Here is a 27,452-nt window from a genome sequence, read left to right on the forward strand (position 1 = left end):
GAAATAATGCGGAAGTAGTACTTAGCCGGCAGGGGGCGACTTTTTTTTTTTTTTTTTTAAATGTCTTTCTTTATTAATTTTTTTAAATGTTAGATTTTTTTTTGTGTTCAAAACAACATGTGAACACATGAACATGTGACACACACACACACTATTGACAGAAACAGACTTTAAAACAAAGGCAGATTTGAAATAAATCGATATATGACTCACATTATGACAAAAGAAATAATCCATAATAAAGACATGGGGGAATCCAGCATTCCTCAACTAATAATCCAGCATTCCTTAAATAATAATCCAGCATTCCTCAACTAATAATCCAACATTCATATATATACATTAAAAACATGTCTTCAATTCAGCAATACACACAAAAAGTACACAAGTGTGCGCTGACAGTTACACAGTGAGATGAAGAGTTTTATTTTGTAATAATTTAAATAATCACAGTAATTATGAATTATTCTGATGTGGTAGAGAGAGAGAGGACAATAACACAGGATGAACTCTAAAGTGAGGCTGCCCTCTGCTGGACATACAAGCTCATGTCATCTCTGTCAACAACACACACAAATAAACCAATCTCTCATTGTTTGTGTTTTCATTCATTATTAAGAACACACACGAGTCACTACATTCTTAAACTGTGTTTGAACATGACATATATTTATGTGACATCAGATGTGTGCAAACACACCTGATTTATGGGATGTTTCGTCTGATGAGAGCTGAAATCAGGGCTCTGCAACCTGCGGCTCTTCAGCGCCGTGTAGCTTTGGAAAAAATCATGTTTACCTTCATTTTATTTCCTTCTTTCTTAACTACATATATGTACCTATGTATATATATAAATAGAGAGGTGAATAGGATTCGATGCTCTTCTCCCTCCTCTTCAACTCTGATGCATGTTAAACATCCGGCCAGCAGGAGGCAGCGTCGTCTCATTAAAGGGGACTGAAGAAGTGTCTGGACTCACCTGGACACCTGAGCATCTGCTGAGGACGACCATGAGCAGGGGGGTGTTCAACCTGTGGCTCTGGAGCCTGTATTTGACAAAAGCATGTGGAAATCAAAATAAAGCTGCACGTCATCTACAGTCGACAAAATAACAGCGGTGCAGCTGCCTGAGGCTTCATGTATCTCAGAGAAACAGGTAATAAAAAACTGTCCTTGTTTATTGATTTAAAAACCCACAAATCTCACTTCACATCAGACAAACGTGAGGACAGACAAACGTGTGTGCGTCCTCCTCAGCTGAAGAAGTCTTTAGAAATGGCCTCCACGAAGTTGGGAGCAGACATGAGGATTGCGATGGTGCAGATGACGGTGAAGAGCGAGAACGCCATCAAACACAAGCGGTCGATGACGGCGGCGGCAAACTTCCACTCGCTGCAGACCGTCTGGTCCTGGTCCTGCCCGCGGAAACGCCTGGTGATGTATCTCACCTCGTCCAGGATCTGGTTCAGCTCCGCCTCCAGCGCCGAGACGCCACAGGCTCCTCCTCCTCTTCCTCTGGTGCCGCCGACTGCTCGTAACAAACCCTCCTCCTCCCCGCCGCCGCCTCCCACCAGCCGCGAGCAGAGGTGCTCGGGTTCCGAGGCGTAGTGCAGTCCCTCCACGCCCTGGAGGCCCACGTAGAGGAGGTTACCGTTGGTCACCTGTGGGTGGCGCCGCAGTGACCCCTGGCTGACGCTGAGCTCCAGACTGGACAGGCTGTCTCCGCCTCGCCTGGTGGCCTCGTGACACGCCAGACGCACTTTGGCCTCACCGGGACGACGCATCCTCAGGAACCAGGCGCACCAGTTTAAGAGGACCACACGAGTCTGAAGACAGAGGGAAAACGACTGTGTCATCTGTGTGTGTGTGTGTGTGTGCGTGGGTCTGTGTGTGTGTGTGTGTGTGTGTGTGTGTGTGTGTGTGTGTGTGTGTGTGCGCGAGTCTGTGCGTGTGCGTGTGTGTGTCTGTGTGAGTCTGTGTGTGTGCGAGTCTGTTTGTGAGTCTGTGTGTGTGTGCGAGTCTGTGTGTGTCTGTGTGTGTGTGTGACTCTGTTTGTGTGTGTCTGTTTGTGTGTGTGTGTCTGTGTGCAAGTCTGTGTGTGTGTGTGTCTGTGTGTGTCTGTGTGAGTCTGTGTGTGTGCGAGTCTGTGTTTGTGAGTCTGTGTGTGTGTGCGTGAGTCTGTGTGTCAGTCTGTGTGTGTGTGTGTTTGTATGTGTGAGTCTGTGTGTGTGTGAGAGTCTGTGTGTGCGTGTGTCTGTGTGAGTCTGTGTGCGCGAGTCTGTGTATGTGTGTGTCTGTGCATGAGTCTGTGTGTGCAAGTGTACGTGCGTGTCTGTGCATAAGTGTGCGTGTCTGTGTGCGCGTGTCTGAGCGCGTGCGCGGGTGGATGTGTGTACAAGTGTGCGTGTGTGTCTGTGTCTGTGAGTCTGCTTGTGTGCGTAAGTGTGGGTGCGTTTCTGTGTGTGTGCAAGTGTGCATGCGTGTCTGTGTGCACGCGTGTTTGCGTAAGTGTGCATGTCTCTGCACGTACTAGTGTGCGTGCGTGTCTGTGTGTGTGTGTGTGACTGACCCACTGTGGCGTGTGTGTGTGTGTGACTGACTGACCCACTGTGGCATGTGTGTGACTGACCCACTGTGGCTTGTGTGTGTGTGTGTGTGACTGACCCACTGTGACGTGTGCGTGTGACTGACCCACTGTGGTGTGTGTGTGTGTGTGTGTGTGTGTGTGTGTGTGTGTGTGACTGACCCACTGTGGCGTGTGTGTGTGTGTGTGTGTGTGTGTGTGTGTGTGTGTGTGTGTGTGTGTGTGTGTGTGTGTGTGTGTGTGACTGACCCACTGTGGCATGTGTCCTCCGTCAGGGTCGTGGTGATGATACTGCAGAACCAGAACTGTAGCGATGACTGACAGACCCACGATCACCATGGTGGTCGCAAAATACTGAGCTGGAACACAAGGGTCAAAGGTCAGAGGCGCCAAATGATGCTGATGATGATGACATCACTGTGTGAATAAACATAATCATGTGAGGAATGGAGCGATGACTCTGGGATTCTCACCGATCAGAGGGACAGAGTCAGAGGTTGCCGGCATGATTTCAGCGACCAACAGCATGAAGACGGTCAGAGAGAGTAACACAGTGATGCCTGCACGCACGCACAGACACACACACACACACACACACACACACAGGCGGGGTGTGTAAAGGGGTCAAAGGTCAGGGGTCATTTACATTTGCTTCTTCATAAAAATGGACAGGATCAATAAAGGCAGCAAAGCTCATTAGCAGAGACTCACAGTGTCATTGTTTTAAGTGAATCATAAAACTCGTTTATGGGATGGTGATTATTTCACCAGGTCGTCTTCAGTCAACATCGACGCCGAGTCAAACAAGACAACATAAACTCTGACACGTTTCTATCAAGTTTCTGTCAGATACACATCTAAGGACATTTAGAAAACTAGTCATTCAGAGATACTTTTTGTTTTTGAGACTAAAGTCAGCTCACTGTCAAAGTGCATCAGAGCAAATTAATAATTTCCTGAATTTCAAAAATTCATTAAAATTATTCCTTAAGAGGTTTGCAGATATTTTCAATGGATCCTTGTTCAGGGCGATGCCGACTTTCATAGAATTGTTTTATGTTGATTTATGTAGTATAAAAGTATAATAGCCTCCAGTAAAAAGAAAGTGACGTTTGTAAACCACTCACTCTCCCACACCAAAGCCCAAAGAGAAAACCAGTGATTTTAGCATCACAGCAACACAGGAGTTCACAGGAGTTGTTGATCCACTGCTGCCTCCATCACTTAGTTCACGTCTTATTTTCTGAATTCTGCATTTGAAATATTTCATATAGACTTAACCTAGTGACACAAAGTGACCACACGAGGCAGCAGGGGACCAGCAGCTCCTGTGTCCCTGTGAGCTAAAATCACTGATTTTCTCTATGGGCTTTGGTGTGGGAGAGTGAGCGGTTCACAAACAGCGATAAATCTATTTAATCTGTTTGTCAAACAAAGTTAGCTTTAGCATTAGCGGGTAACGCGAGTCAACATAAACAAAGGTTGTCACATCTGCAGGTCCTCGACCTCCTCCTCCTCCTCACCCAGTGAGATCTTCTCCCCAGAGTCGGCGGGCAGCAGGAAGACGAGCAGAGCGAGGGTGGAGATGAGGACACAGGGGATGAGGAGGTTGAGTCCGTAGTACAGCGTCCTCCTCCTCATCACCACGGTGAAGGTCACGTCGGGGTACGGCTCCTTACAGCAGTCGTAGAAACGCTCGCTCCTCCGCCCAGGAACCTCTGCGACACGCACACACACACACACACACACACAGTAGAACATTGACATGTCTGTACTCACAATTTAATTTAACGTAACGTAAGCCTCAAGAGTCCTTGAAGTGGTTAAAAGTCTTGAGATTATTGAGAACAAACGCCTCTTATATATTAAAATGCACAAAAAAAACCAAGTCAAACTCCTTGAATGTTAAAAACATACTTGGCAATAATAACAATAAAAAAGATTCTGAGTCTGATTGGGGGCTGAGAACACTGCCCCCTACTGGCCAGCTCGAAGATCGAGTAAGTTAATAATATAGTGAGTAAGTTAATAATATAATATAGTATATACTATATATTAGAGGTGGGCACTAGGTTAACGCATGGCGCCGTTTCCATGACAACTGACCGGAAAAAGACACGTGTGACGCCATGTTTACGTGCCGTGACACCAGAGTCCAGGCATCGGTTAGCTCCGTTAGCTCTTTTAGCGCCGGTTAGCTCGCCTACAGTGGAACTGGAGCGGTCTGTTTATTATTAAAGGAAAAGAGCAGCGCTAACAAAAAACGTTAGCGTACCTGTGTACTGTGTATGTGTGCCTCTGTTTTTAAAGTTTAGCGTTAATTTAGAGACTCATTTTAACAATTCGGAGTCGAGTAAACCGGTCAGTCGTTAAAGAAAAGGCGTCATGCGTTAATGTGCCCACCACTAGAGTTTATTCTTCTTACTACACCTTTTAAGCCATGTTTAACTGTTTTTTGTTGCTTTATTTTGTGTATTTTAGTTAGTTATTCTTATTATGTTATTATTCGTTTTTTCTCTATTTCTTTTCTTTTCTTTTTTGTTGTCATTATTCTTCACACGACTCAGGTTCGACTGAGCTGAGGAAACGTGACATGCGTGTAAATGCTGAGGGCAGCGTAATCCCTGCAGGCCCCTCTGCACATTGAATTAGCAGCAGATTAAATCTCTGACACAAAAACCTCTGCTCCCTCAGCAGCATCACGCCGCAACATTACCCACGAGGTCCCACTCTCCGTTGGCGACGTATCCGGTGACGTCGGCCTCGGCCATCTGCAGGTCCAGGGACCAGCCGCCGTACGTCCACGAGCCGAACTTCAGGTCGCATCGCTGCACGTCGAAGGGAAACCAGCGCACGTCGATGTGGCAGGTGCTTTTGAAGATTCCTGGAACGTAGAAACGTCGCCACGCGTCGTCATAATCACATTTTGTGTGTGTGTTGCGTACATGTCGTTTACAGACTTTTAGGTTAGGCACAGGACTGAAAATAAACAAATATCTTATTGTGAGAGTCCCCATAAAGAGTGCAAAACCAGTGTGTGTGTGTGTGTGTGTGTGTGACAGCAGCTGTGGCTCACACTGATCAATGTCAGTCATCAGTCGTAATAGAGCTGTTAGCACTTTTATCTTTTATTGATTTCTGATCAGCTGATTAGTTCCCTCCCTCTCTTCCTGACACACACACACACAGTGAGGTCAAGGGTCATAAAGTCTGTTGTTTGTTTCTAAAATAAAAACTATATAAAACAAACACACAGCTGCACCATAACTCTTCCTCCTCCTCCTGTATTGACCCTTTGACCTCTTGATGGCCCCGCCCCCTGCCCCGGTCAGACTTCCATACATTTAGCAGACCGTGTGTGTGTGTGTGTGTGTGAGTGTGATGGTTTAAAATCTACAAACTTCATAAAAGCAGCCTTAATTCATTTGTCAGTGAGAGTGGGCGGAGTCAGAGTGAGAGTGGGCGGAGTCAGAGTGTTACCTGGCGGCAGGTACTGACAGTGGCCGGAGGAGTTGACCAGGATGTTTGTGTGGAAGGAGGCGTCGAAGCGTTCATCAGCACTGTGAAGACACACACAGACAGACACACACAGTGTGAGGTTCTATGGAGTTGTGTGAAAACAAAAACGACATGAAGTTTTGTGAGGTTGTGTTGAGTTGTGTGGAGTTTTGTGAAGTTGTGTGAGGTTGTGTGGAGTTGTGTGAAGTTGTGTGGACTTTTGTGGAGTTGTGTGAAGTTATGTGGAGTTGTGTGAGGTTGTGTGGAGTTGTGTGAAGTTGTGTGGACTTTTGTGGACTTTTGTGGAGTTGTGTGGAGTTATGTGGAGTTGTGTGTACTTTTGTGGAGTTGTGTGAGGTTGCATGGAGTTGTGTGAGGTTGTGTGGAGTTGTGTGAAGTTGTGTGGACTTTTGTGGAGTTGTGTGAAGTTATGTGGAGTTGTGTGAGGTTGTGTGGAGTTGTGTGAAGTTGTGTGGACTTTTGTGGACTTTTGTGGAGTTGTGTGGAGTTATGTGGAGTTGTGTGTACTTTTGTGGAGTTGTGTGAGGTTGCATGGAGTTGTGTGAGGTTGTGTGGAGTTATGTGAGGATGTGTGGAGTAGTGTAAGGTTGTGTGAAGTTATGCGAGGTTGTGTGGAGTTGTGTGAGGTTGTGTGGAGTAGTGTGAGGTTGTGTGAAGTTATGCGAGGTTGTGTGGAGTTGTGTGAGGTTGTGTGGAGTAGTGTGAGGTTGTGTGGACTTGTGTGGAGTTGTGAGGTGTTGTGTGGAGTTGTGAGGCATTGTGTGAAGTTATGTGAGGTTGTGTGGCGTTGTGTGGAGTTACGTGAGGTTGTGTGGAGTTTTGCAAGGTTGAGTGAAGTTGTGTGAGGTTTTGTTAAGTTGTGTGAAGTTGTGTACCTGTTGTACAGGAGGATGTCCGGTCTCCAGATTTGGTTGTCGGGGAATCTGACGTTGGTCACACCTGGATATTCTGAGATGTTCCACTGCAGGTAGTAATCTGTCCAGTACTGCACGCACAGGCACACGCACACACACACACACACACAGACACACAGTTGTGATGCATTTACCTGACATTAAACAGCGTTTTCTGACTGGAAAACCTCATATTTCACTTCCCACTTCAACTCTGTCAGTTCACAGACTCTCATACCCTTCAACAGCAGGAGGATGAAGAACAGATGATGATGATGGACACCAAAGTAAATTAAGCTAAAAGACGCTGCAGAGAGGACGAGGCAGAACCTCCGGGGAGGAACCAACCGACCTTTCCCTCAGAGAGGAGCAGATTAGGTGGGATTACTGCGTCACCACAGGACCTGATAGAAAACCCATTACACTTGGACAGCAGCGTGAAATGGGTTTAGGAAGATCTCCTAATGAATTCCCACCACCTCTACATTAGCTGACATTCACACTAGTGCTGTCACCTTTTGTCCAATATTCACATACCAGTACAAGTTTAAAATATGAAGAACATCAGACCGTGAGGTCATTACGACATGAACCAGCAGAGGGCATGAGCTCGGTTTCTGTTAACGTGTGCCAGGTATTATGTATAATACAGTGTGTGAAAGTAACAAGAACCTGTTAGCCTAGCTGTTAGCTCCTCCTGAGGCAGTGATGTGTGTGTGTGTGTGTGTGTGTAGATCTCAATAGTGCGTTATGTAAGGTTGAGTCCTGAGTTGACACGCAGCAGGAGAGAAGCTGCGAGTGAAGATGGAGTGAGAATCAGGAAGTAGCAGCACGTTTGTGTTTCCTCTGCCTCTGAAAACGTATGTGGGTCAAACAGCTGGAGCTTCTTCAGTGACAGTCTCTGAGCTGCTGCACTGACGGATGATGATGATGATGATGAAGCTGCATCCATCATCTATTCATGTTGACTAACTACAGCCAACGACGCCAACAAACAGACGCGTTACTTCATTTACCTACTTTGTGAGAATTACATGAAAAGCTAAGAGCGGCTAGAAGCAGCTAATAAAATCGACCTTATCTATAATTATTATTACAGACTTTTCCAACAGGAAACTCAAGTTTGTAAACCACTCACTCTCCCACACCAAAGCCCATAGAGAAAATCAGTGATTTTAGCTCACAGGGACACAGGAGCTGCTGGTCTACTGCTGCCTCGTGTGGTCACTTTGTGTCACTGCGGTCAATCTGAACAAAGGATTTTAAAAGCCGAATTTTGCAAAATAATACATTTGAAGTTAGTGATGGAGGCAGCAGTGGATCAACAACTCCTGTGAACTCCTGTGTCTCTGTGATGTTAAAATCACTGGTTTACTCTATGGACTTTGGTGCAGGGAGAGTGAGTGGTTTATAAACTTCAGTTTCCTGTTGGAAAAGTCTGTCTCACAGTGAAGATAAAGACGTGGACATGTGTTTAAAATATCATAGACCTGTTTTAATGTGGATTTTCTTCAGTATAAAAGCCTCAAGGAAAAGGAAACTGAAGTTTGTAAACCACTCACTCTCCCACACCAAAGCCCATAGAGAAAATCAGTGATTTTAACATCACAGCAACACGGGAGTTCACAGGAGTTGTTGATCCACTTAGTTTAGTGGCATAAAGTGACCACACGAGGCAGCAGAAGACCAGCAGCTCCTGTGTCCCTGTGAGCTAAAATCACTGGTATTCTCTATGGGCTTTGGTGTGGGAGAGTGAGTGGTTTGCAAAACTTGAGTTTCCTGTTGGAAAAGTCTGTCTAACAGTGAAGATGAAGACGGACAGGACAGAAGCGGAGACACGTTGTCTTTTCTGTCTTTTAGAACATCGATGCGACAAAGCAAACGCCTCAGCAGAGGAAAACTCACCAGCTGCAGCCAGATGTTGGTCGTCAACACTTGGTTCTTCTCATCCTGAAAAGAGGGAAAAACAAGACGAGACCGTTGAGTCTGTGCAGGTCTTTGTCGAGTTAATCTCTGCTGTGGCCGCGGGTCAACAGAGCGGAGGATGAACGGCGTCACTTTGATGAATGTCCAGCTCGTGTTTTTTATTTATTACTTTATTTATTATTTTTTTCCGTTCTCAGGTAGCAGAGAAGACACAGAATTAAAAGACGGGGGTTTGTCGGTGAGCGGTCGTTCATCAGAGACCACTGACCTTCAGTTTCTGCTGCTCTCTTTGTTTTGCTTTTGTCATGTTTTGGTTTATAATCTTTCATCAATACACTCTGCAAATACTCTCCTGTCTGGTACTGATTCAATACATGTACGGCTAATACAAGTCCTCTATTAATTGATTATAAATATAATATATCAGTCTCTAAAACGATTTTTCAGCTTCCTAAATGGGAATATTTCCTGGTGTCTAGTTTGGTCAGTCAGGGGCCGGTGAAGTCAAAAAAAAAGGCCAACTTTTGAGAAAAACATGGAAATAATTATATACATGATGATATTTCGCATAATTTCACATTAAAAGTTATTGTTTTGATATGGAAGGAAAAAAAAGTTGACAATATACACGCATTTATGATGCAAATTTAATACAGTAAGAAAAAAACACAGAGAAATAACTAATTTAGAGCTGCAACTAATGATTATTTTCGTAATCGATTAATCGTTTGATTCATAAAATGATAAAAAACGTTGATCAGTGTTTGTCAAACCTGTAAAATGACGATATTCTCTCATGTCTTTGTTTTTGTCAACAAACCTAAATGATTCAGTTTTAATGATTTATTTGTTATGTGGAGCAAAGAAACTAGAAAATATTCACATTAAAGAAGCTGAAACAATCAGAAATGTTGTTTAAATCATGAAAAAAATTGTATATAATAGTAATTGATTATCAAAATATTAATCAATTAACCGTTTCAGCTCCAAACTACAGCTGGGCACTAGCTTAACGCACGCTAACGCATGACTCCGTTTCCATGACGACTGACCGGAAAAAACGTGTGACGTCATGTTTACGTTCCGCGACACCGGAGTCCAGGCACCATTTACCAGTTAGCTCCGTTAGCTGCATTAGCTCCTTTAGTGCCGTTAGCGTTAGCCTACAGTGGAACTGGAGCGGTCTGTTTATTAAAGGTAAAGAGCAGCGCTCACAAATAACGTTAGCGTACCTGTGTACTGCGTATGTGTGCCTCTGTTTTTAAAGTTTAGCGTTCCTTTAGAGACTCATTGTAACAAATCGGGAGTCACGTAAACATGGCGTCACGCGCGTCTTTTTCCAGTCAGTTGACGCCGTTAACGCGCCCAGCACTACTGTTTACACCACATCTTTAAGCTATCCCCCCGTCCTCCCTCTAAGTCATGAACACATTTGGTGAGGAGAAGGATTTTAACGTCTGGTTCTGGAGGCTGAAGTTCGCAGAGCAGAGTCTGACTTCTTAGCATGAGTTGCTAATGTTGCTAAAAGAGACCGAGCGGCGAACGCTTCTCACCACGTCCATGATCTGCAGCAGGCTGAAGCTGAAGTGGACGGTCAGGCTGTGGGAGTCGTTGTGGACCGGTCGCTCCAGTGGGTTGTAGTTCCTCATCAGCTCCTTGTAGAGGCGCCGCTGGTACGTGCCCTGCAGAGACGCTGCAGACGCGCGACAAGACAGAGACACATATTCAAACATATATTTACAAGGGATGTGAATCTTTGGGCGGCTCACGATTCGATTCGATACCCATTCTTAGGGTGACGATTCAATCCAACAGACTCTCGATAGTGTATTAAAGCTCACATAGAGTGGTCCTGTTGCACATATATGTTAGTTATGGAGGTCTACTTACATACATTAACTTGTTTTTATATTCAAAAACCTCCTAGTTGCTGTAAACAAGCCGATAGAAATCCTCTTTTCTGACGCTGTTCCTCAGCCGCGAGATTTGAGACTCAAATCTCTCAACCAGGAAGTGACATATTCAGCACCCCCCTCGCTCTCAGAAGCACAGCTTCCCCCCTCTGGAACGGAGGATGCACTGCTCCTCATTATAAAACATTGTTTTAACAGTGTTTAAAAATAGCTTTGTCACGACTCCCCACTGTCGCTCGTGAAACACCTCCACAACGGACGTTATTCTTCTTCTGCGGTTCAATGTACGCAACCAGATGTGCCCGGACTAGTGCCCGGAGCAGGACGATCGGCTGTTCCGGAGAACAGGTGTTTACGTAACCGGACCGTGTTTTTTCAGAGATCTCGCTGAGCCCGAGATTACAATAAATTACAGCGTTCTCAGCAGTGGCTGAACTGTTTGTTTAGAACCTTCAGGGCTTCATAAACAAGGTAATGACGCAGATACACACCAAAAAAAACAGCGTTAATTGGAACTTCCGGTCTAGGTCCGCTTTAAGGCAAATTATGGCATCAAAACAATACAGTTTGTATAAGATAATGTGATAATGTGATCACACAAAGGCAAACTTAAGACAAAAGTTAAGATTTATTCATTCAAAACAAATAAAAACTTACTTACTGTGCAAAAAAATAACTTGCATAAATAAAAGATTAGACTAGCTTTCTCCCAGAAGTTACAAAAATACACTGTACACAAATAACACAAACTGATGTTTTGTGCGGTTTTTCAATGTAGAAACTTAAAAAAAATCTAATTTTGATATTTTATGAATTGATTCAGAATCGTGGATGATTTTGAAAGACGCCATATGTAAGAATGTGGCCAAAAACGGTTACTACACTCAAATTCAAAATACCGACCGTTTTCTCCGCCACTGTAGCTCAGACGTAACTGGCAACCCGTGGTTGCTCGGCAGCTGAGACTCTACAGACTGCAATGATTGGTTAACGGCGGTAGGTGGCGCAAAAACATGATTTCAAAACATCAACATGATCTAAACTAATACAACAAATACGACGATGATCAATGCAGCAGCCTTTGAAAGCAGGAAAAGGCTACGTCACAGATACTTTATCGTTCTCTGTAAATGAGTCGTCCGCGGACAGAGAGACGTTTTCAACGATGCTCATCAGAATGATTGACAGGTGGCCGCGCGAGACCTCGACCAACCCAGGAGGGAGGAGGGAGGGAGGAGGAGGAGGAGGAAGAGTAACGGCGTGTCAGAGGCGTGTCCCTGTCCTCAGGGTCACCGTCAGCAGGTTTGAAATATACAGACCACACAAACGTGGACGCGTCCGACTCTGAGACGAATCAAGTCATCATATACTTGTCTACGATGTCTCAGGAAGACGTTCACGTCTTTATCTTCACTGCGAGACTGAAGTTTGTAAACCACTCACTCTCCCACACCAAAGTCCATCGCTCAAATGTCTCATTTTAGTGACATCAGTGTTTGAAATCCTTCGTTCAGATCGACCTCAGTGACACAAAGTCACCACGAGTGACAACAGCACACTGTGTTTCTTCTCATTTGTGCAACTTAAACTTTGACATTTTTTTTATTTCGGTGGAAAAAAATTACTACACGATCCTGTGTGTGTGTGTGTGTGTGTGTGTGTGTGTGTGTGTGTGTGTGTGTGTGAGTGTTAGTGTGTGTTACCGTGGATGAGGCAGCAGAGCGTCCAGACGTGCAGGGTGAAGACACGAGCGTCCATCCTCCGTCCAGCTGTGAGACACTGAGAGACTGATGGAGGACGAACATGTGGTAGAAAGAGAGAGAGAAAGAGAGTAAATGGAGGGTTTGCCCTAAAAAGGAAAAAGCTCCGCCCCCTGAAAACAGATTCAGCAGCTGCAGAGATGATGATGATGATGATGTTGGTGTGTGTGTTCTTGGATTTATTACCTCTTAAGGACCTTTTCTGTCCTAAACACTGACCTTGTCAGCCTCACGGAGACCAAAAAACCTGGTCCTAATGATGCTGAACCTCATTTCTGAGGAAATGGTGAAAGATATGTACGGAAGTGTATTGCATTCACTGGGTTAGGGTTAGGGTTAAAAAATCCTGTTTTTCTCAGTAATTATTTTTCGGTTTGATTTTTTGAATAATTTTTTTCCCTGTTTTTCTGTCTAATTTTTTACTCTCAACAAAGGAGTGAATGCGTTTATTATTACAAATGCTCTCAGAATTCCGAAAAAATAACTCCAAAAAACAGGGGGAAAAAAGATTTGCACGAAAAATAGAAAAAAATTACTCCGAAAATCAGGAAAAAAATTAGACAGAAAAACAGGGGAAAAAATATAAGGGAGAAAAACAGAAAAAAATGTATTCAAAAAATCAAACCGGAAATTAATCACTGAGAAAAACAGGATATTTTTCAAGTGAATGCAATACGCTTCTGTAGATATGGACGTAGTGCCAATTCCAATTCTCATCTTAACCCTCGAGATCAACTGGCCCTCAAAACCAAGTGTTGAGGGTTATTTTGTCACTAAGAAATGGGACACCCCTTAAATGCAGATACGTCTACAGACTGTAGGGGGCAGAATAACGCGAATGCTGCGTCCAGTCTGTCAACTCCAAAAAAGAAGAAGAAGAACAGATTTACGTCATCCGTACTTGTCGCTTGTCCGCACCGGCCGGCTATTGACAAAAGATCGTAAAATAAAAATAAATGTTACACAACAATGACGTCAGTAATCCATAATATGGGCCTAAACTAAGATATTACAATGGTTTTCATCATTTTTATGTCTCTAATTAACAAAGAAAATACTTCATTTGTAGCGTACTCGTTTCGCTGCCATCTTTGTTATGTTAAAACACGCAATGCATTCTGGGTAGCCCTTGCTCCCAAGGGTGGTCTCGGGAAAATCTCAATATTGAGGGCGAATTTATCTGAGAATCGGGACAGCACTTGCACTAGAGGGAGCGCATTTTTGAGATTGAGGATTAAGATTGAGGATTAAGCAAGGAATTGGAATTCAATTCAAGACTTGAACTGTGGTTAGGTTTGAGGTTAGAGTTAGAGACAGATTTATTGTCCAATTCTGTCCAAAATTGTCAAATACAAGACTTAGAATGGACAGAAATGCGAGAATATGTGTGTGGGTGTGTGTGTGTGTGTGTGTGGGTGTGTGGGTGTGTGTGTTCACCTGGTGGCAGTGACACCGTCATGTCAACGACGTGTAGATGCTTTGAGTCCAGCGCCCTCTGCTGCTCAGTAGCAGCGGTGCACTGCACAGGATCACAGCTGGAGGGGGAAATTCAACACAGGTTAAATTAAATTATATACAACATCGATTTCCCCTTTTATTTTGGAACACATTGGTGACCCCGTTCTTGTCATTTAGCGCCACCTTTGGGCACCACATCAGACCACACGTCTGGAATAATATATATAACCCAGACGAAGACTTTGAGTTAATAGTTTTTTTGTTTTCTTTTCATCTTTAAGTCCTTCTGTCAGCAGCGTCCTGTCTCCTTGTGACTGGCAACTACATATCATTAATAGATTGTATTATTTTTTTTAAATTCCTAAATTAATGACTAACTATTTTGATAACCAGCTAATCCGTTTTGGATTATCAAAACAAACTCTGATGTTTCAGCTTCTATTATGTGAATATCCTCTCGTTTGTTTTCTCCTTAAAATGAATAAACCATTCAAACAGAATCATTTTTGGTGTTTGGAAAAAAGATAGTGACGAACATCCATCACACAACATTCTTTAGCATTCTGTGGACTTTAGATGCAGCCCTAAAATATAGTAGTAATAATATAAAACTTAACTGTGTGTTTTCCTCTCTGGTTTAACTAAATTTAAGCATCATTTATGGAAATACAGTGTAGAAAAGTCTGGAATAACACACACTATTTAATTCAACTTCAGAAGAATTAAGACGTTTAGCATAGCATCGTGTTCTTTACACAGGCCCAACAAACATGGCCGCCATTTTATAATTCGCCTGTAAAAATCAATTGACACATATTATTATAAGAATTACACCATGATATATTTATGTAAACACGTTTCGCCGCGTTTAACACGTATCTAACTGTTATCTAAAAGTTGAAAAACGTTAATTTCTCTTTCTTTTTACGAATACCTGTACATGGGGAAACTGCCGCTGCCTCCATGCTGAGTCACCAACGGCAGCAATCAGTCAAAATGGCGGCGCCGCCTCTCAGCTAGTTTACATAAAACGGACACAAAGAAGTACAACTACCGTCACGACACCTATCTAACGTATAGATAAAACGTTATAAATATTAATTCCGCCGCTTACAATAGCTTTACAAACACAGCGGAGACTGTAGTGTCCATACAGTCACCAACGGCAACACGCAGTCACACAAAATGGCGGCGGACGACACGAAACTATCGCCGGATTCAGGGGAAATATTATCACTTACCTCTGTCGAACGTGCACGACGTGGATTTACATTCAAAGTTAAAATAAGTATAAAAGATGTAAATGCACCTGTGTGACTGCAACATGTAACACACTCCTGGGCGTGTCCTAAGGTGATTTGGTACAGGTAAACACTGTTTTAGCTTACAATAATATGGTCAGTTAACCAATACATGTTAATGAGGAGAAAAGTCACGTGACCATGACGAATAATAACATTATTATGGTGAATTTATTTATTTATTTATTTATGTGCTTCGACTCATTAAACATCAATACATCTGCTACATTTGACCATATATGTAAAAACACATTATGTCAAACATGGCAGTTAAAAACCAAAATATCCAAAATGTCTTTGATACGTCATATTGTCCTTTGATGCATCATCTTCATCATGTCCTTTGATGCATCATCATCATCATGTCATTTGATGCATCATCTTGTCCTTTGATGCATCATGTCCTTTGATGCAGCATTATGTCCTTTGATGCATCATCTTCATCATGTCCTTTGATGCATCATCATGTCCTTTGATGCATCATCATGTCCTTTGATGCAGCATCATGTCCTTTGATGCAGCATCATGTCCTTTGATGCATCATCTTCATCATGTCTTTGATGCATCATCATGTCCTTTGATGCATCATCATGTCCTTTGATGCATCATCTTCATCATGTCCTTTGTTGCACCATCATGTCCTTTGATGCATCATCTTCATCATGTCCTTTGATGCATCATCTTCATCATGTCATTTGATGCATCATCTTCATCATGTCCTTTGATGCATCATCTTGTCCTTTGATGCATCATCATGTCCTTTGATGCATCATCATGTCCTTTGATGCATCATCTTGTCCTTTGATGCATCATCATGGACTGGGTCTACATAAAACCAGCTCTGGCACTTTCTCTTCAGATCATTTTCTCCTTTGCTTCCAGATCCCAGGGCAAACAGATCTCCCTCTACAGAGAAGAAGAAGAAGAAGAAGAAGAAGAGCAGAAACCTTCCTGCAACAACAATCTACCTTCCAGACATGGAGCAACACTACGACCAGATCACCACCTCCTGGTCTCTCCTGGTGGAGATGGAGGAAAACTCCTTCCAGTCATTGAAGGAGGAGAACCAGGCTCTGAGAGAACGAGTGGCTCAGCTGCAGCAGAGTGAGAACCAGCTCCAGAAAGATCTCCAGAGAGAGATGAAGAAGAGGCGAACACACAGCAAGGCCTATCTGGACTGCATGAACCTGCTGACGGAGGAGACCATGGAGCTGGAGGTCTGCGAGGCCCGGTGGGAAGCCAAGCTCAAAGTCCTGGACCTGAGCCTGGAAAAAGAGATGTTTGTGAGGGAGAACGTCTGGAGGAGACGAGTGAAGGAGCTGGAGAGAGAGAGGCAGGTGGACAAAGAGAGGCTGCAGAAGATGGAGGAGAAACAGAGGACGACAGAAACCAGGGCCAACGAGCTCATCTGTGAACTCCAGAACCAGATCCAGGATCTGGATCAATCTGTGCTGGAGTCCAGGTGGAAGAAGAAGCCGAGCGAGTTGAACGCCAGCGCCCAGCGACAACTGGCTTTGAGAGACGACGTCTGGAGGAGACGAGTGACGGAGCTGGAGCAGCAGAAGAGGAGGGAGACGGAGGAGTGGCTGAGGAAGGAGGACGTTTGGAAGACGGAGGAACGATGGGAGAAGAAGCTCATCTGTGAACTTCAGCAACAAGTGAAGCTGCTGAAGGAGAGAGAGAGAGACTGGTGGATGATGGGAAACCAGCTCACATACCAGCTCTGGACCTGAGACCTTTACTCCTGACTTTATCCACTTCCTGTCCCACTTCCTGTCCCGCCCCCTCCACCATCTATAATGTTGCATTATACATGCATTCACACCACTGATGCTTTGAGAGTCACGACGTTTAAATTATATATGTGTGATTTTGATGCTTTTTTACGAATAAAATCTACGTTAGCTCAAGTCTACGATAGCTACGATACAGCTTCTCCTTGCATCTTACTCACCTCAAGTCCAAATTCAAACCTCAGATATGCACACTTATACGTCTTTTGTGTAAATGTACGGTGGCCCTGAGGTGCAAAACACAAAACGCAAATAAAAAAACACAAATGCAAATAAAAAAACACAAACGCAAATCACAAAACACAAACGCAAATCAAAAAACACAAACGCAAATCACTGAAACACAAACACAAATCGCAAATCAAAAAAAAGCAAATCAAAAAACACAAACGCAAATCACAAAACTCTAACACAAATCAAAAAACAAGCGCAAATCAAAAAACACAAATGCAAATCAAAAAACACAAATGCAAATCACGAAACACTAACACAAACGCAAATCACAAAACGCAAATCAAAAAAAGCAAATCAAAAAACACAAATGCAAATAAAAAAACACAAAGGCAAATCACAAAACACAAACGCAAATCACAAAACACAAACGCAAATCAAAAAACACAAACGCAAATCACTGAAACACAAACGCAAATCACAAAACGCAAATCAAAAAAAAGCAAATCAAAAAACACAAACGCAAATCACGAAACACTAACACAAATCAAAAAACAAGCGCAAATCAAAAAACACAAATGCAAATCAAAAAACAAATGCAAATCACGAAACACTAACACAAACGCAAATCACAAAACGCAAATCAAAAAAAAGCAAATCAAAAAACACAAATACAAATAAAAAACACAAACGCAAATCACAAAACACAAACGCAAATCAAAAAACACAAACGCAAATCACTGAAACACAAACGCAAATCACAAAACGCAAATCAAAAAACACAAACGCAAATCACGAAACACAAACACAAATCAAAAAACAAACGCAAATCAAGATACACAAACGCAAATCACGAAACACAAACTCGAATCAAAAAACAAACGCAAATCAAGATACACAAACGCAAATCAAAAAACACAAACGCAAATCACAAAACAAACGCAAATCAAAAAACAAAAGCAAATCAACAAACAAACGCAAATCAAGATACACAAACGCAAATCAAAAAACAAACGCAAATCCACAAACAAACGCAAATCAAAAAACACAAACGCCATTTCCGTTCCGAATTATGGTTTTTGTGTTTTCTGCTTTTGCGTTTGTGTTTTGCACCTCAGGGCCACCGTATAATTGTTTTACATTTCTACAATTATTTAATCACATTACGATGATTTTGTGGGACGTTAGATTTGGAGCAAACACCTCATTTACTGACACAATCAATGATTTTAAATTAGACAGAAAATAAGTGAGAAAACCTTATTTTTATTATTATTCTAAACACATGTACATTTAAACGTGGTCCTGCGGTGGAGCCTCAGCTGGCCAGTCTGTCGTTGAGGTAGTTGGACGTGTTAGCGTCCTGCAGCAGCGTCTCTGCCACGTCGCTCAGATTCTGCTGGTAGGCCAGTCTGTAGCGGCCGTACACGTCGTCGCAGTGCGTCAGCAGGCGCTTCACGTTAGCCGCGACGCTGCCCGGAGCGGCGTCCAGTCTGCATCAACGACAAGAAAAACAGAAAGACAGCGGTGAGTGAGGAGGCCGCGGTCACGTGACCCACCACGTTTACGCATAACTCACTTCTTGAAGATGTCCTCAAAGAGGCCGGAGGTGAGCGGGCGGTGGCGTTTCAGCTCCTCCAGGTAAACAAAATCCCCGCTCACCACGACCTTCTCGTACAGAATCTCCGCCCAGTCTGGACTGTAGCCGTACGCCTCCGACACCACAAACACCTGCCGCGCAAAAAAACACTTTCAAACTCTGCTGCCAACCATTTTATTTTGAAAAATGTGATGTGATTTAGTGTGGATGGACAGAGAGTAAAAAACATTACTTTGAAAACTGCAAAGTTGTGTTTTAGTGTGGAAAACGGATACAGAGAATTTTATTTTGAAAAATGTGAAATTGTGTTTAAGCGTGGACGAAAGGAAACTGAGAATTTTATTTTGAAAACTGCAAAGTTGTGTTTTAGTGTGGAAAACAGACACTGTGAATTTTATTTTGAAAAATGTGATGTGATTTAGTGTGGATGGACAGAGACAACATGGAAAAATGGAAAGTGAGAATTTTTTTTTGAAAAATGTGAAATTGTGTTTTAGCGTGGACGAAAAGAAACTGAGAATATTATTTTGAAAACTGCTATGTTGCGTTTTAGTGTGGATTAAAAGGAACTGAGACTTTAATTTTGAAAACTGCAAAGTTGTGTTTTAGTGTGGAAAACAGATACTGAGAATTTTATTTTGAAAAAACGTGAAATTGCGTTTTAGCGTGGACGAAAGGAAACTGAGAATTTTATTCTGAAAAATGTGAAATTGTATTTTAGTGTGGACAACCGGCAATTTCAACATTTTATTTTGAAAACTACTAAACTTGTGTTGTAGTGGAGATGAAGACGGACAGAGTATTTTATTTTGGAAACTGCTATGTTGCGTTTTAGTGTGGAAAACAGATACTGAGAATTTTATTTTAAAAATTGTTGTTGTATTTTTGTGTGGTCGAAAGGCAATTTCAACATTTTATTTTGAAAACTGGGGGGTTGTATTTTAGTGTGGACAAAGAGTGAAAATTTTATTTTGAAAAATGTGACATTGTATTTTATTGAGGACAAATATATAATATATAATATAATTAAATATACTGAGAATTTATTTTGAAAACTACTAAACTTGCGTTTTAACGTAGATGAAGACGGACAGAGTATTTTATTTTGAAAACTCCAGGGTTGTGTTTTAGTGTGGACGAGGCGAAAGTGACATTTTTATTTTGAAAAATGTGACATTGCATTTTACTGAGAAGTTTATTTTGAAAACTACTAAACTTGCGTTTTAACGTAGATGAAGACGGACAGAGAACTTTATTTTGAAAACTGCAGGGCCATGAGGACAAAGAGAAAGTGAGCCTTTTGGAGTTTTTTGGAGTTTTGGCGACAGACCTGGTAACATCGCGGCAGAGCGACCACGGCGCTCAGCAGCTCCTCCGGTCGCAGGTTGATGACACGTACGTCCACTTCCTGTCTGAGGAAGTGAAGCTGAAGAGCAACGAGCTTGGCCGTCCTCACGCAGCGGGCCGCCTGACGCAAACACGAGTCCTGAACACACACACGCACGCACACACACACACAGTTAACCCAGAAGACACTTTTTGGTTCTCAAAAAGATGTACACACAAGAACACACACAACACACACACGCACACAAACACAGAGACACATCCATGCACGCAACACACAACACAGAGATGCAGACACACACAGACAGACAGACAAACGCAGACACATACACAAACACACATGCACGCACACACAGACACACATACAGACGCAGACACATACACAAACACACATAGGCACACACAGACACACACGCACAAACATAGGCACACACAGCCACACACACGCATGCACGGACACACATACACAAAACACACACACAGATGCTAACACACACACAGACACACACAAACACACAGCCACATACACACACGCACACATACACACAAAACAGACACACGCATGCACGCACAGACACACACGCACGCACACAGACAAACACGTACGCAGACACACACACGGACACAAACACACACACAAACACACACACAGGCACACACACATACACACAACACACGCATACACACAGATGCAGGCACACACAGACAGAAAGACGCGCACACACACACACACAGACGCAGACACATACACAAACACACATAGGCACACACAGACACACACGCACAAACATAGGCACACACAGCCACACACATGCATGCACGGACACACATACACAAAACACACACACAGACACACACAAACACACAGCCACATACACAGACGCACACATACACACAAAACAGACACACGTATGCACACACAGACACACACGCATGCATGCACACATGCACACACACACAGACACACACATGCACGCACACAGACAAACACACGCACGCAGACACACACACACACACATAACCACACAGGCACACACAGACACACACACACACACACACACACAGACACACACGCATGCCTGCACGCACACATGCACAGACACACACACATGCACACACAGACACAAACACACACACACATAAACACACACAGGCACACACAGACACACACGCACACACATACACAAACACACACACATGCACACAGACACACACACATGGACACACAGACGTACACACAGAAACACACAGACACACACAGAAACACACACACACAGACACACACGCATGCCTGCACGCACACATGCACAGACACACACACACGCACGCAGACAAACACACACGCAGACACACACACGGACACACACACATGCACACACAGACACAAACACACACACACATAAACACACACAGCCACACACAGACACACACACACACACATGCACACAGACACACACACATGGACACACAGACGCACACACAGATAAACACACACAGAAACACACACACAGATACACACACACACAGATAAACACACACACAGATGAACACACACACACACACACAGTAAGATGAGGCGTTCAGGGACCTTAGAGAAACTCTCAGCAGCGTCCTTCAGCAGACCCAACACTTTGACCAGCGAGCTCTCCAGGTCTGGACTGACGACTGTTAGGAGACAAGGCAAAGGTCACAGGTCAGAGGTCACAGGTCACAGGTCAGAGGTCACAGGTCAGAGGTCACAGGTCGGGGGGGGGGGGGGGGGGGTTGGGGGGCCCACTTCCTCCAGACTCACCCCAGGGCTGAGCCTGGATGATCTTCAGCTGCGTCCTGGCAGCCATCTCGTGGTTCTCTCCGATCTCCCTCCTCATGCTGAAGCACAGCGCCACCATGTTGTGCTTCTCACTGTCTGCAGGGAGGCAGCGTTTGATGTAGTCCAGCAGAGCTGTCTTCAGACTGGAGCACTGAGGACGGGGTTAGAGACAAGGTCAACAAGGTCAACAAGGTCAACAAGGTCAACAAGGTCAACCATTAGAGTCTTTTTCTCACTGATATCTAGTTTGTAAACCACTCACTCTCCCACACCAAAGTCCATAGAGTAAACCAGTGATTTTAACATCACAGCAACACAGGAGTTCACAGGAGTTGTTGATCCACTGCTGCCTCCATCACTAACTTACAATGACTGATTTTGTACAATTCGGCTTTCAACATTGTGTGTGTGTGCGTGTGTGTGTGTGTGTGTGTGTGTGTGTGCGTGTGTGTGTGTGTGCACCTGTCCTCGGTCCATGTCCACCTTCTTTCTCAGCAGCATCTCAAAGCGATGGTTTTGATGCAGCAGGTCGAAGACGTACGTCATCTCATTGTATCTGCTGATACCTGTTAGCAGACGCACCTGCACACACACACACACACACAGACACACATTAAATGACAGGTGTAATATTTGTTACTGGTACCAGAACTTTACCAGTCATTTACTTGTGTCTGTCTGTGTGTGTCTGTGTGTGTGTGTGTGTGTGTGTGCGTGCATGCGTGTGTGTGTGAGTGAGTGTCTGTCTGTGTGTGTCTGTGTGTGTGTGCGTGTGCGAGTCTGTCTGTGTGTGTGTGTCTGTGTGTCTGTATGTCTGTGTGTGTGTGTCCGTGTGTATGTCTGTGTGTCTGTGCGTATGTGTGTGCGTGCGTTCGTGCATGCGTGTGTATGTGTGTGTGTGTGTGTGTGTCTGTGCGTGTCTGTGTGTGTGTGTGTGTGTCTGTGCGTGTCTGTGTTAACAGCTTCTTCTCTCTGTTATCCATTTAATTCCAATACGACATACATTTATATTAATTAATGTTTGTTTGTGTTCATTTATTCATGATGAAAATAATCCATGGTTTGAACATGTTTTTATTTTTGTTTAACTAAGACTAGTTTACTCCAGCTGTCAATCACAGGCCCCACACTCCCTCAGCTGAACAAGGATCTGTTGAAAATATCTGCAAACGTCTTGAGGAATAATTTTAATTAATTTTTAAATCTCAGGAAATGATTCATCTATCTATAACTCCAGTTGTGTGTGTGTGTGTGTGTCTTTGTGGCATAGGGAGTGTCACTAAGTACAGAGTTCACTCCATGTCAGAGTGGGAGTGGCTCCGCCTGCTATTTCCTGGTTCCCGCCCCCTCACACATGCAGTTTGACAATGGGAGGGGGAGGAGCCCACAGGCTCCGCCCACTGCTGCGTCACATGTTGTTGAGATCAAACCTGTTCCATTTATGAGGAAGAGAAAGTCAGACGGTGGTGAAATGGCAGGAGTTCAGCTGCACAGAGAAACTCTCTCTTGTTCCATCTGTTTGGATCTTCTGAAGGATCCTGTGACTCTGAACTGTGGACACAGCTTCTGTATGAACTGTGTTAAAGACCACTGGGACTGTGAGGACGTGAAGAAGATCTACAGCTGCCCTCAGTGTAGAGAGGCCTTCAAGCCGAGGCCTAACCCGATGAGAAGCACCATGTTAGCAGAGTTAGTGGAGGAGCTGAAGAAGACTGGACTCCACGCTGCTCCTGCTCATCACTGCTATGCTGGAGCTGAAGATGTGGCCTGTGATGTCTGCACTGGTAAGAAGCTGAAAGCTCTCAAGTCCTGTTTGGATTGTTTGGCCTCTTACTGTGAGGAACATCTCCAGCATCATCTATCATCTGCGTTAAAGAGACACAAGCTGGTGGAGCCCTCCAAGAACCTCCAGGAGAACATCTGCCCTCTTCACGACGAGGTGAAGAAGATGTTCTGCCGCACTGATCAGCAGTGTATCTGTTATCTCTGCTCTGTGGACCAACACAAAGACCACGACACAGTCTCAGCTGCAGCAGAGAGGAAGCAGAAGCAGAGAGAGCTGGATCTGAGTCAAGAAGAAGTCCAGCAGAGAGTCCAGGACATAGACAGAGACGTGAAGGTGCTTCAACAGCAGGAGGAGGCTCTGAATCTCTCTGCTGATAAAGCTGTGGACGACACAGACAAGATCTTCACTGAGCTGAGCTCTGAGGTGAAGCAGCAGATCAGATCCAAGCAGCAAACTGAAGTGAGTCGAGTCAGAGACGCTGAGAAGAAGCTTGAGCAGGAGAAGACTGAGCTGAAGAAGAGAGAAGCTGAACTGAAGCAGCTCTCACTCACACACGACCACAACCAGTTTCTCCTCAACTACGGCTCACTGTCAGCACTCAGTCCATCTACACACTCGTCCACCATCAACGTCCGTCCTCTGAGACACTTTGAGGACGTGACAGCAGCTGTGGTGAAGCTCAGAGGACAACTGAAGGACGTCCTGACCCAGACGTGGACAAACATCTCACTGGCTGTGGCTGAAGCAGATGTTTTACTGACACCAGAACAAGAACCTGGACCAGAACCAAAGACCAGAGCTGAGTTCCTCAGATATTCACAGGAAATCAAACTGGATCCAAACACAGTAAACAAACGTCTGTTTTTATCTGAGGGAAACAGAAAAGTGACAATGATGGATGAAGATCAGTCTTATCCTGATCACACAGACAGATTCACTGATGAGCTTCAGGTCCTGAGTGAAGAGAGTCTGAGTGGACGTTGTTACTGGGAGGTGGAGTGGAGAGGAGGAGGAGTTAGTGTAGCAGTGACGTACAAGAACATCAGCAGATCAGGGAGATCAAATGAATGTGAATTTGGATACAATGACAAATCTTGGGCTTTAGTTTGTGACCTAAACAGTTGTGAGTTTGTTCACACCAACATCTACACTGAAGTCTCAGATGTTGGTGCCTCCAGAGTGGGAGTTTACCTGGACCACAGAGCAGGTCTTCTGTCCTTCTACAGAGTCTCTGACTCCATGACTCTGATCCACAGAGTCCAGACCACGTTTTCTCAGCCTCTCTATGCTGGAGTTTGTCTTTATTCTCGTTTCTCTGGATCCACAGCTGAGTTTTGTAAACTCAAATAATCTGGAGTTCTTTCAGGATCAGGAGTTTAAATCTTCTTCTCTGCTCTGGACTCTGACTTTAAACTGTGAGCGCGTTTATTGACAAGAAAACAAATGAAGTTTCTGCTGATTTTAGTCGATAAACTCTGGAAAAAATGACTCAGAAATAAAGAGTCAGAACTTTGACGAAGAGATTCAACGTCAGCGTGAATCGAATGTTTGAGAAGACGAATGAGTCACTGTGAAGGTTTAGATCTGGTTATTGTTGTAGAAATCAATAAAAGATGGGATTGTAAACTCTATCCATGGTCTCAGCACACACACACACAGACACACACACACACACAGACACACAGACACACACACACACAAAGACACACACACACACACACACACACACACACACACACACACACACACACACACACACACACACACACACACACACACACACACACACAGAGACACACACACACTCACTCACACACACACACACTAACACAGACACACACACATAGACAGACACACACACACACACAGAACCAGACACACACACTCACTCACTCACTCACACACACACAGACACACACACACTCACTCACTCACTCACACACACACACACTCACTCACTCACTCACAGACACACACAGAGACACACGCACACACACACACACACACATAGACACACACACACACTAACACACACACACACACACACACACACTAACACAGACACACACACACACACACACACATAGACACACACACACACTAACACAGACACACACACACACACACACACACACACACACACACACTAACACAGACACACACACACACACATAGACAGACACACACACACACACAGAACCAGACACACACACTCACTCACTCACTCACTCACTCACTCACACACACACACACTCACTCACTCACTCACTCACAGACACACACAGAGACACACACACACACACACACAGATACACACACATGCACAGACACAGACACACACAAAGATAAACACACACACACACAGATAAACACACACACAGACACACACACACACACACACAGAACCAGACACACACACACACAGACAGACACACACACACACACACAGAACCAGACACACACACACACACAGAACCAGACACACACACACACACACACTCACTCACTCACTCATTCACACACACACACACACACACAGACACACACACACACACACACACAGATTAACACACACACACTCACACACTCACTCACTCACTCACAGACACACTCACTCACACACACACACACACACACAGTCTGTATGTCTGCAGAGGGGGCGGGGCTTACCAGCAGGCTGTAGTGCTCTCCTGGAGCGAGGTGGGCGTGGCTAAGGTGACGGGCGCCCTGAAGCACACGCATGATTCCCTCCATGTTACAGGTGAGGCTGAAACAGTCGTGAGCTGCGATCAACAACTCTACAACTGAGGAGGAAGGAGAAGAGGAGGAGGAGGAAGAGGAAGAGGAAGAGGAAGAGGAAGAGGAAGAGGAAGAGGAAGAGGAGGAGGAGGAAGAGGAAGAGGGGGAAGAGGAAGAGGAGAAAGACATGTTTTTATTTCACAGCTGAGTGTGCGTGTCTGTGTGTGCCCTTGTGTGTGTGTACATGTGTGTGTGCATGAATGCGTGCGTGCCTGTTTGTGAGTGAGTGTGTGTATGTTTGTGTGCGCCCGTGTGTGTGTGCCTGTGTGTGTGTGTGCATGAATGTGTGCGTGTGTCTGTGTGCATGCGTGTGAGTGAGTGAGTGTGTGTGTGCGTGTGTGTGTTGATGTATGTGTGTGTGTGCATGCATGTGTGTCTGTGTGCGCCTGTGTGTGTGCGCTTGTGTGTGTGTGCATGCATGTGTGTGTGTGAGTGTGTGTGCATGTGTACATGTGTGCACATGTGTGCCTGTGTGTGCCCTTGTATGTGTGTACATGTGTGTGTGCATGAATGCGTGTGTGTATGTGTGTGCGTGCTCCTGTGTGTGAGTGTCTGTGTGAGTGAGTGTGTGCGTGTGAGTGTGTGCATCCGTGTGTGTGTGTACATGTGTGTGTGCATGAATGCGTGCGTGTGTGTGTGCCTGTGTTTGTGTGCGTGTGTGAGTGTGTGTGTGGGTGTGCATGTGTGTGTGTGTGTGCATGTGTGCGTGCGTGTGTGTGTGTGCCTGTGTGTGTGTGCGCCTGTGCGTGTGTGTGTGTGTGCCTGTGTGTGTGCACCTGTGTGTGAGTGTCT

General features: G+C 44.4%; 3 protein-coding genes across 3 annotated transcripts in view; 1 reads left to right on the forward strand and 2 right to left on the reverse strand.

Moving 5' to 3' along the window:
* Window positions 1-1,253: 1,253 nt before the first annotated feature.
* On the reverse strand, window positions 1,254-12,593 carry LOC310930783 (neuronal acetylcholine receptor subunit alpha-7-like; the record flags this gene model as incomplete). The annotated part of the gene is made up of 10 exons (XM_083893827.1): window positions 1,254-1,826; window positions 2,834-2,943; window positions 3,058-3,144; window positions 4,108-4,302; window positions 5,301-5,468; window positions 6,065-6,144; window positions 6,979-7,088; window positions 8,902-8,946; window positions 10,476-10,615; window positions 12,539-12,593. The coding sequence occupies 10 exons, from the start codon at window positions 12,591-12,593 to the stop codon at window positions 1,254-1,256; spliced, it is 1,563 nt and encodes a 520-aa protein (XP_083749953.1).
* A 6,033-nt stretch (window positions 12,594-18,626) lies between these two features.
* Window positions 18,627-27,452, reverse strand: part of spg11 (SPG11 vesicle trafficking associated, spatacsin) — a gene marked incomplete at its 5' end in the record, with an annotated part of 32,343 nt that continues 23,517 nt past the window's right edge. Inside the window, 7 exons of the mRNA XM_083894334.1 lie at window positions 18,627-18,811; window positions 18,898-19,049; window positions 20,249-20,404; window positions 21,854-21,930; window positions 22,058-22,226; window positions 22,538-22,657; window positions 26,532-26,665. Coding sequence (XP_083750460.1) covers window positions 18,637-18,811; window positions 18,898-19,049; window positions 20,249-20,404; window positions 21,854-21,930; window positions 22,058-22,226; window positions 22,538-22,657; window positions 26,532-26,665 — 983 coding nt within the window. The 3' untranslated portion in view covers window positions 18,627-18,636. The remainder of the gene's footprint in view (window positions 18,812-18,897; window positions 19,050-20,248; window positions 20,405-21,853; window positions 21,931-22,057; window positions 22,227-22,537; window positions 22,658-26,531; window positions 26,666-27,452) is intronic.
* On the forward strand, window positions 23,547-25,211 carry LOC310930782 (tripartite motif-containing protein 16-like; the record flags this gene model as incomplete). The annotated part of the gene is made up of 1 exon (XM_083893826.1): window positions 23,547-25,211. The coding sequence occupies one exon, from the start codon at window positions 23,547-23,549 to the stop codon at window positions 25,209-25,211; it is 1,665 nt and encodes a 554-aa protein (XP_083749952.1).

This window comes from Microchirus variegatus (genome assembly GCF_963457635.1).
Source record: "Microchirus variegatus genome assembly, chromosome: 8".
Classification (NCBI taxonomy): domain Eukaryota; kingdom Metazoa; phylum Chordata; class Actinopteri; order Pleuronectiformes; family Soleidae; genus Microchirus; species Microchirus variegatus.